Raw genomic sequence first — 10,576 nt, forward strand, 5'->3', positions numbered from 1 at the left:
ATCAATTTTAAATTTTCGATTCATCATTTATATTAAAAATCAATAAATAGAATTTTACCTGATTGACCTAATACCTAGAGATAATGGGTTTAATCATAATGATCACTTATCCATGATTTTATAAGTTATCTAACTCTCAAATTTGATAAAAAAAAATATTTTTTTTATTATTTTAAATATTTAAATGTTTTTTTTAAGATAAATTAAGGGTAATTATAATAGGTAGCAATTTTTAGAATAATTATTAAGTATGTAGCAATATTTTAAAAAAATTGCAAATATAGCAAAATCTATCGGTGATACACTTCTATCGTTGATAAACTCTTACGGTTTATCAGTGATAGAACAACATTTGCTACATGGTCTATCGGTGATAGACTCCTATCATTGATAGATTTTGACAGATTTTGCTATATTTGCAATTTTTATAAAATGTTGCTATATACTTAATTATTTTGAATATAATTGCTAAATTTGTAACTAGAAAAATCGTATTTAATTTGGGCGTAGATGAGCCCAATATGTCAAAAGCCCAAAAGAATCTACAAAGAGGCTTCTGGAAGCAAAATGTCCGTTCTTCACCTTCTTACAAATTCTATATACTAACATAAAACTTTCTTCTTCTTTCCCTAAAACCCAAATCCTCAGAACCAAATCATTTCTAAATCTCTTCACAAATTCCGTTGATCCCTGTAGAAAAATGGTCCGCATAGAAATGGAGGAACACCAGGACGAAGTTCCCAATCCTCCCAACCCCTCTGCATCGGCCAAAACGACGACGGATTCAAGCAGCGGTCCGTCAACATCCAATGCGAGCAAAAACCCTTCCGATGGTTACGAGACTGCCAGCGATGGGGAGCTTGGTGATAGTGCCGATGAGTGTCAAGAGAATCCTGATCAACATTCAGAACAGGGGGAACGAATTGCCACGATCAGTGAAGATGAGATTAAAGAGGTTTTTCTTTTCTTCCCCTTCTTCGAGCTTTGTTTATTGTTGTTTTCTGCTTTGTGGGTTTTTGTTTTCCCTATTGGTTTCTTCGGTTAGCATGCCTTGATATTAGTGTTTTTACTTTACAGTAGTTCGTGTATTGCTTTCTTTTTCTTCCTTCATTGATTTTAGGGTCATTTACTCTGTTGGCAATGTTGGTTCCCAATTGAAATGTTTGAATGAGAATTGATGAATGGATGAAAATGGTTAGTATTCATATCGCTTCGAGTTCGATTATGATATCAGGGGTCGTTGATTTTGTGTTTTCGTGTGCAATAAGGAAATCCCTTTTGAAAGAAATTCGGAATATAGGGAATTTTAAGTTGTGGATAAATTCTGGAGCTAAGGGAGCTGTTGGCCGTTTGTAATTTGTTTAGGATCTTGATATTCCTAGTTGATTGATATAAGTGGCTAGACGACCTGCTGGCACAATCCTCTTATAGCTCTATCGTAGATTCCCCCCGCCGTAGTAATGAGAAATGGGTCTCTTTTATCTAGAAATTAGTTACTTGGTTAATGGTCGTCTAAGCTGTTGAAATTTTGTAATTTTCATGATATGCTCGTCCTTTATGCGGGCTCATTTTTCATGGAACATTTTTTCTCTGGTTGCATGGATCTAAATTCACCCATTACATATCTGGCAGAAAGCCTTGGCTGAAGCAAATAATGCAAAGTTGGCGGGAAACAAACTGTTTGGAGAAGGAAAATATGAGGAGGCAATATCTGAGTATGATCGTGCTTTAAACATTGCTCCGGACGTGCCCGTTGCGGTGGAGTTACGGTCCATATGCAATGCAAATCGTGGCGCTTGTTTCCTAAAACTAGTATGCCTTTACTATATCCTAAACTGAAAGAATCCAGTGCATTTTATTGTTTTGATATTTTTCTCCATTTTCTCGATGCATTATAACCATATCTTTAATGACACTGGAGGGTTATGTGTCAATCGGTAGTAACTAGTAATCTATGTTATCTTATGGTAGCACGCTTTATTTTTTCTCAGATGCTTGTTAGTCCCAACTCCCATTTTTGTACATCTTGAGGCTGTTTGACTGGGTTCACTAATCACTAACGTAGAAAGAAACCAATGAATTAAAATTCCATTTATAAGTATAGAAACTTGTGCAACTTTGTGAAGACCTTGATTAATTTTGAGGATATGACGTTGCTTTGATAAATGACAAATCATAAACTATTCTGTTTTCTCTTCCTTTTTTTCAATTGGAAACATAAGCTTATACATTCCCTCTTTTAAAGTCGAAATTTAAAATCACCTCTCTATGCGAAGGATTTATTTCTGTTATCTGATGGTCGTCCTTCCAAACGCAAGGCCTCTGCACTGTGGTCTATCTCTTGAAAATTATTATCCTTCACTAAGCCAAGGCCTTGAGGATTGGTTTGATCTGTTCACATGCCTGAAATTTCTGCTTTACATATCAGCCTCTAAATATTACTCATGCCAACTTCTTAGGTGTATGCATCTGATTTTTTTTTTTTGGCTTGTGCATGAACCTGTAGAATTGAGCTTACCTCACCACAAATGACGTGGTTGTCCATTATGCATACACTTGTTGGTGTCTTTTAAACTGTTATATCAATCCTCACATTGATATTGTCGATGGAATAGTCAGATTAGGAAGATAACAGACATGCATCTGAGCCAACTTAGTTTGTTCGTTAAACGTTATTTTGGTCTGATTGCTTCTCTTTTTCAATTGAAAAAACTGTTCATAGAATAAAGGAAAAGACTTCTAAATTGAGTTGATTCAAACTAGGTAAATCTTGTGAGGTTTTGCTTTAATTCCGCATGTCTTTTTTCTTCTCTTCAACAGCATACTTTATGTTTGCATTGCGTACTGATTTTCTTGGTCATAACTTTTTCTCAAGGAAAAATATGATGACACTATCAAAGCATGCTCCAAGGCAATTGAGCTGAATCCTGCATATGTCAAAGCTTTGTCTAGAAGAGGAGAGGCTCATGAGAAGCTTGAACACTTTGAGGAGGCCATTAATGGTAAACTTTGCTTTTCTTACAAGTTATTTTTATTTATTAACTCATGAGGTCATGTATGTTTTATTTACTTTCAGATATGAAAAAGATATTGGAATTGGATTCATCAAATGACCAAGCTAAGAAGACTATCCGTCGCCTTGAACCACTAGCCGAACAAAAACGAGAAAAGATGAAAGAAGAGATGATCGGTAGGCCTTCTACTGTTTTAAAACTATTTTTCAGTATCATATTTCATTCATCTTTGTTCTAAAACTTGCTTCCCCTATTGGAAATTTAGCTACGGGCATGCAAAGTAATGCCGTAACTTCTTGATGGACATTGCAATGCAATAACAAAGAACAGAACCAGAGCCTAACAAGATTTTGTTAGGAGGGGCAAAGTTTTACGTTCTAACTTTTTTTACCTACAAACAGTTTTCAAGAAAAAACTGCAAACCCTATTTCTTCTATGTATATTATTTTGGTCAATTACCACCTTGCTCCCCTTTCCTTGCCTCGCCTTTGAGTGACATGCTAATCTACTGCATATGCGCCTACACAGTTTGCACATCGTCCAACATTTGAATCTAAACGAGCAAATACACATTGGATATTGTCAATTACTTCGTCATCTAAGTCGATAGTTTGTTCCATATTTATGAATTTGCAACGCTATATATTTTGTTTGAGCAGGAAAGTTGAAAGACATGGGCAATTCTTTGTTGGGTCGTTTTGGTATGAGCGTGGACAACTTCAAGGCTGTCAAAGACCCAAATACCGGTTCCTATTCAATTTCATTCCAACGATAGTTTGGCCTTACCCGATTTGTATTTACGGCGACGGTAAGAGAAAAAGTATACAAAAAAAGAAAAAAAAAAAACAATTCCTGTATGTATTGACCATTGTTTATTCCTGGATTTAGTGATTATTAACTGATGGTAATGTTTAAATTTTAGGCTATGGTTGGTTTTTTCCCATGAATGGTTCATTGTTTATTGTTGTTACTTGTTACCTTGTGAGGTTTTCTGTTCTACTTTGAAAGCAAAACTTGGGATTTTCGATCCCAGTTCAGGATCATGAGATCCTTTTCTATTAGATAGGAAGGGTTGCTCAAAATGTACTAAGTCATTGCTCCATAAATCCTACATATATCTATATGAAGAAGAAATCATTTATAACTTCGGAGGTTCTTATTTGTACAAATGGGACTTTTCCTTTCTAGATTGTTAATGGATTTTGGTGTGGGATGGTTGTTGAATAGTTTAATCTAATCTAGCTCAAGGGTGAAGGTAAGTTTAATATATTTCTTTTGGTAGCTATTGATAGAATGTTGTTGAAAATACTAGATATAAACTGCTTAATCTGTGTAATGTATTTTTCTAAAAAAGAAAATCTATGCAATGTTTGATAGAATGCGAAAAATAAAATTTAAAAAAAGTTCTAAGTTAGTATTAATCCATATGATCTTTAAAAAATAAAATTAAAAATTCTAAGTTTGTACTAATCAATATGATTTCTAGGAATGAGTTTATGGGCATTTCAGGATATTTGGACATGTTTTTCTTTAATTTAAAAATAAAATTTATGTAATTTATGCAATAAAATACTATCAATTATTACAATGGCCATTGCTTAAAAATAGAGTTAAAAATGCTTGTGATGTACAATAGACTAATAAGTAATGGAAGTACTTCAAGGATAATAAGAACAGTATTGGTATAAAATATAATTTAAAGTCATTTGAATATTGTCTGTTGGTCTTAGAAATTAGACTTCTGAAACAAATACAAACGTTTAAAATGTCAACTTTCAAGGTTTGAAGAGTTTTCTAGATCGAAATTTATTCAATATGCAAATCTGTGTTTTTTACGGATTTTGCCTAAGAATAAGCTTTTAGAACATCTAAGGTGTTTTCTTGTATTTCAAAACTTTAGGTTCTCCTTTTCTTTGTTCCTTTTGTTTTCGTTTATAGTTAATTAATTTATTATTTTAAAAGAGAAAACAAGTAAAATTACTCGTGTGTCGCAATCGAGTAACGAACGTGATATATTTTTATCATTATTAATCATGAAAATTGTATTTCTCGTAGACTTCTTTAAACCAATGTATCATTAATAGTCAGTGGAGGTAATAAACTTCTACCTATGTTAATCCGTAGAAAAACACAACTATCAAACTGATAGGTCAAAGTCAATTTCTTGTAAGTTACTTGTTTTGTTTATCATTATCAATATCTTCTCATAATTATTTTTTAAGTTAGAAGATAAATTGTTATTAAGATAGTGATAAGAGTTGAGGACTGATTCATAGTAATAGATATGTATGCTCATCAACACTGCAAAAATAGAATTATTTTGTAAATTGAATTCATACAGTTTGTTAAAAATAAGAAACCTAAGTTATATGGTTCGATTAGGTTTCAAAACTAAAAACTGTATTAAAATCCATCTAACACTTACATTCTTGGTGCCTCCATCTCTCTTAGACTCATCCTCACAATTATGATTCATCTCAACTCTTATCTCTCGAAAACTTGCACGTCCCTCAACGACTCACCATCTAGTGGCACCACCTCTGTCCATCTCACCCACCGACAAATTTAGCATTAGTCTCTCTCAACTTTATTGTCTTTATATAACAGATATAAAGAAAACTATTTAATTTTTAATATTTATAGTTAGCTTGGTGGTTACTCTGATTATTATTAGTCATTTCCAATTCAAGTTCAAATCTTATCTATGTCGATTAGGTGCATACCCATCTTCTTGCAAGTTGATACAGTTATATTTCGCGACTTAAATATAGGGATATAATTTGTAAATTAATTTTTCTCTAAAAACAAAAAGAAAAAAAAAAGGTTATGATAAAAATAACCAAATATTTCATTGGAGTCCCTCTACTTCTCACAAATTAAATGAATATTATGATTCGACCATCTCCGATTTACACGTGAAAATCAAATCAGACGCTCCGTCCTTCTTCTTCTTCTTCTTCTTCTTCTTCTCCTTCTCCTTCACCATCTTCGGTTCATTCAGATACGCAGCCTTAAACTCATCCATATTCTGCTGTAATTTCAACTTACAGCTTCCGAATCCACCTTCCATAGATGGCAAACCAAGGTGCAAAGAAGCGCAAGGAAGAGAACGCTCGTCATATGGCGAATCTCCGTCGTCTTATCATAGCCTGCAACGTATGAACTTCTATTTCATCATTTGCTCTCAATTTCTTTTCACTTTTATTTCCATTGTTTGTGATGTATTATGGGTCTTCATAATTAAGTCTACTTGTTGTCGGATTTCTGGAGTTCTATCGAATTTTCCTTTGTACCATGTGTTTTGCTTTTGGTGATTTGACCTGAAATTTGGAGGTGGAAGTAATTTGTACGGTTTTATGTTTTTTTTTTTTCATAAAGGAGCAACAATTGATTGTGTCCTAGTGTTGATAATTGAATATTCTTGTTCTAAGATTTTCTAGAGTTTCTCGAAGTAATCGAAATCGATCGGTTTTTTGTTTCGTTTCTTTAATTGATTTGGAAGTAAACGTAGGCTAGGAGCTGTTTGTTTCGTAAACAAAAAATTTACTGTTTCGTTCTCTGTCCATCTACCGAAAATTTTAATTTATCGGTTTCACTTCTAATGCTATTGATAACAAGAAGTGAAGAAAGTTTTTATTTGTTTATTTATTTTTCTAAAATCCCCAAATGCATGTTCTCCGATTCAATAAATGTGGACTAGAAACGTAGGAATGTAAGATCGAGGGAGCAGTATGAGATGACTTGAGAATTGGAAGATGGAGAATTATTTAGATTGTTTATGTTTCATGCAGTAAGTTCAGAGTTTGTTTTTGGTTTGTAAATTCTTGTTTAGGTTTTCTAGCTTTTTTCTTAAGATTTGTCAGAGGTATAACCATATAACTTGCACCATTCTGAGCATATCCAGAAACTTTGTCATTTTTGCTCTAATCACGATTCATTAAGCCTATGAACACAGTGTGGCTTATGTTGTTTACTTTGTGTAACTTGAGTTGCTTCTTTAGGTTATCTATATATTGGTTCGGATGCTGATTTTTCATTCAAGTTTCACCTGGAAACACTGGATTGGTCTAATTGTCACATCTGTAGCTTATTTTATTCCTTACAACCAACTTGAAAAAATGGCAAAGCCGACCTATGGTGATGATGGTGAACTTCTAGATGGTGGATTTGATATGAGTACTGATGGAATTTGTGGGTACGTCTTCTTTCTTCTTAATGTATAACCATTACATGTCAGTTTCATGCATGTTTTTATCTCCATTACATAAAGTATAATTATTGAGTACAGACCTGACACATTTAATTGTTTTGTGACTCAAGTTTAAAGTGAGCGGTTGCTCTGAAACTTGCTAAGAATTGGTATGATATTGTTCACCAAATATCAAATTTCATGAGGAAGTTGAAGCTATTTTTCTTGATTGTGGTTCCAAAATTCAGTCTAAAATGCTTGAAATGGAAGAAACTAGTGATTTGCTTGACCTAACTCATTTCTTTCCACTCTTCAAAAGCCCAGCACCTTCAAAGTTACCCCTTTTGTTGGGCCTTTGCTCTACAATCTCTGAATGCCTTTTTCTTCTTCCTTCATCTTTTAAATACTGGTCATATCAACCTCGTCAGAACCTTTCTTCTCAACATTGTGTAGCTACGAAGGCCTTGCTTTAGCTGAGATAAGGCTTTGGCCCAAGTTATAAAAAAAGAAAAACAATGAGAGATCGCTCATGCATGACGATTGATGGCTCAATTTACTGATATACAACTGTGGCATATTATTCTATTTCAGTTTCCTGTGTAGTTATCATTTCCTTTCCGCCTGAATTTCGTGACTAAATTGGCTTTCATTTACAGAATTGTAAATTGATCTTTAGTATAATTGTCTATTGGCTTGATAACTCTCCATGAGGGTAATATACACAAAAATCACGGTTGTTTGGTTATTTGCTTTACTTGATCTTTCAATTTCTTTCTTGAACATATTTCAAATCGGATAGTGATATATAAGCAAGCTTGCAGCTTCAAAAGGAATAGGCTTATTGGGTTTTTAAGTTTTCTGGGAAATGGTTATGCTCCACTGGTTGTTTTGATCAATTGATGTGCTTATCATCACCAATGTGACAGAACAATTCCATGGTAATGTTTTTGGCCTACAAGATATTGAGTGGTTTTGTGTGGGGTTTTTCCATTCAGTGGCAAAGGTGGTGTTTGGTGGAAATTGGGAGACATTAGAGATTGGGTTTAAATGATTAACTTGGAAAATCTTGTATAGTAATAAGTAGCTCTTGTCCTTTATAATATGGATTAAGTGATTGAAAGGATGACTCTTTTTCTTCTTTTAATTGTTTTATGAATCTTGTTCTGTCGTCTGCTTTTTCTTGGTGTAAAACTAAGCATCCCTTCTCTCATTTCAACCTTTCTTTTTTAGTTAGTAATTGGTGATCTCTTATGTAACAAGCTTTTGCTGTTCGTGGTTCTTCCTTGTTCTTTTACCGAAAAAATTATGGATTGACTTCAAAAAATAGGTTGGAATCCAATATGGCTAGCCTTCCATCTGTCAACAATTTCTTGACATTTCAATAATTAATTGAAACATCTTGATGGTTTGTCTTCTTTTCTACAGCTACATGCATGATGTGATCTACATTACAAGCTTTGTGCAAATAATGTCAATCCTCTCCGGGAAGTTTTGGTACACCTACCTTGTGGTAAGGTCTATTCACTTTTGAAATTGAATTTTAGACATATTTAGTACTAAGATTCTTGGGCCAACCCTGACCTTTGGGTGTGAAATCTCTAAACATCAATGTTTGTGCATCACTGCATCTAATAGAAAATCAAAATACTTTGCCATGGATCCATATCTCATTAGTATGTAATGTTCATTCTCCTGTTCTTCTGCAGATTCCAGCATTCGGAGTATATAAATCTTCTGGTTTAATTCGAGGTTTGTTGTCGCAAGGTTCTGAGGTAATCTCTCCCCACTCCAATCAAGATTTCTATATTTAAAAAAACAAGGCCCGGTCTCCTCTTTTCATATGGGTATATACTCGTGTGTGTAATTTAGGATGAACCCGAGGATGAGAAGACTCGCAAGAAGAGGGAAAAGATGGAGAAGAAAGCTTCAAGAGTGAAATTTGTGAAGACTAAGAATAGATAATCTTTTCTTCAAAATGAAAAACTAATCAACTTAAGTTATCAAATGCAAAAATTGAGGAAATGGAGTGAAGACACAGTGAAGTTATAGGGTACCATTTGAAGTTAATTTAAGTATGAGAGGCTGAAACAGTTCATTGTAAAAACTCTTATTCAGTCAACTGAGGATTTAGAAGGTTCCGTCGAGAATCCTCTTTCAAAATGACATCAACAGGTACACAACTTTTGCAGCTTTGGTTTCATTTGGAAGAGAGAGATATCAAAGCAATAGAGTTTAAAATCTCTTTTAAATTTGTTTCGTACACTTTGTATGCAGGAGAGAATTTGAGCTCAATGATTTTGTGTTATCCTTTTAAGATAATTTTACTCGACATAATGCTCAAGTTTTGAGTGTAATAGTTTCTCTGGATAGAGTAAATTACTGTTTTACGAAAGCAATACATTGTTTACAAGATCCATCAAACTATACTATATGGAAATAAACCAAATTTGAACACATTAATACTATGAAAGAAATTGCTTTGAAAATTTGTTCTAAAATGCAATTTGAGGAAGAGACATTCATAAATTATTCATGATCATTCGAATAATATTGATTCTTCAAATTGGTTATCCACGCAACTTTACGGACCACGGGAAAGGTTAGATATTTAAAACTCAAAACTAATTGCAACAATTAAATGTTCTTTAAACATTGATTAAAATAATTTCGTCTCATTTTAAACCTCTTACTCCCTATGAGATTTTTAATGTCATTGTCAATCAAAAGTTAGTTGTTATTATTATTTTTTTTTTGTAGTATAACAATTGTGAGGATGGTTGATTGAATCTCTACACCCGAAACAAAAGCATCAATCGTCTACCTTAATACACCCAACACGATTTCTTTACTTCCCATTTTTTGAATACTTTCTTGAGTTCTGTTACTTAATTTGAAGAGATAAAAAGCTAAAGTAAACATCCTTAACTCACAAATCCATAAATTAATAACAGGTTCCAACCTTTTTAGCATTTTTTTTAAACATGTTTAATGGATTAAATTTTATAATGTTTAATAGATCACCGAAAATTAAAAGATTTATTAGATACACAGAATTGGATGATATTTATAGATAAATTGGATGTTTATAGATTTATAAGATTGTCTCAAGTTTCAAGAATCTATTGCTTGTTAACTATGCTAGTAATTTGACCAAAACGTTTAAGATGTAAAATGTTTTGGAACTCTAACCAACTCAAGTCTATACAAACAAATGTAGTGATGTTTTCAAAGAGAAATTTCTACGAACAAATTAAATCTAATGACTTTTAGGTCTCTTAATTTAATTTTATCAAGATAGTGAGAAAGAGGAGACCAAGAGAGAATACATTATTGAAATATAATTACTCGAAGTTTCTATCTTGATTATTTATTA

General features: G+C 33.0%; 2 protein-coding genes across 2 annotated transcripts; both read left to right on the plus strand.

Annotated features, from left to right (window-relative positions):
* Positions 1 to 553: 553 nt before the first annotated feature.
* LOC103493454 (uncharacterized) lies at positions 554 to 4,158 on the plus strand. The gene is made up of 5 exons (XM_008454198.3): positions 554 to 955; positions 1,633 to 1,812; positions 2,876 to 3,002; positions 3,077 to 3,190; positions 3,674 to 4,158. The coding sequence occupies exons 1-5, from the start codon at positions 701 to 703 to the stop codon at positions 3,787 to 3,789; spliced, it is 792 nt and encodes a 263-aa protein (XP_008452420.1). The 5' UTR covers positions 554 to 700; the 3' UTR covers positions 3,790 to 4,158.
* Positions 4,159 to 5,891: 1,733 nt separating this feature from the next.
* Positions 5,892 to 9,452, plus strand: LOC103493461 (uncharacterized). Its single transcript, XM_008454207.3, has 5 exons — positions 5,892 to 6,170; positions 7,016 to 7,209; positions 8,629 to 8,713; positions 8,910 to 8,975; positions 9,073 to 9,452. Exons 1-5 carry the CDS (start codon positions 6,087 to 6,089, stop codon positions 9,163 to 9,165), a joined length of 522 nt encoding a protein of 173 aa, XP_008452429.1. The 5' UTR covers positions 5,892 to 6,086; the 3' UTR covers positions 9,166 to 9,452.
* Positions 9,453 to 10,576: the final 1,124 nt, after the last annotated feature.

Source organism: Cucumis melo, chromosome 5, assembly GCF_025177605.1.
Source record: "Cucumis melo cultivar AY chromosome 5, USDA_Cmelo_AY_1.0, whole genome shotgun sequence".
NCBI lineage: Eukaryota > Viridiplantae > Streptophyta > Magnoliopsida > Cucurbitales > Cucurbitaceae > Cucumis > Cucumis melo.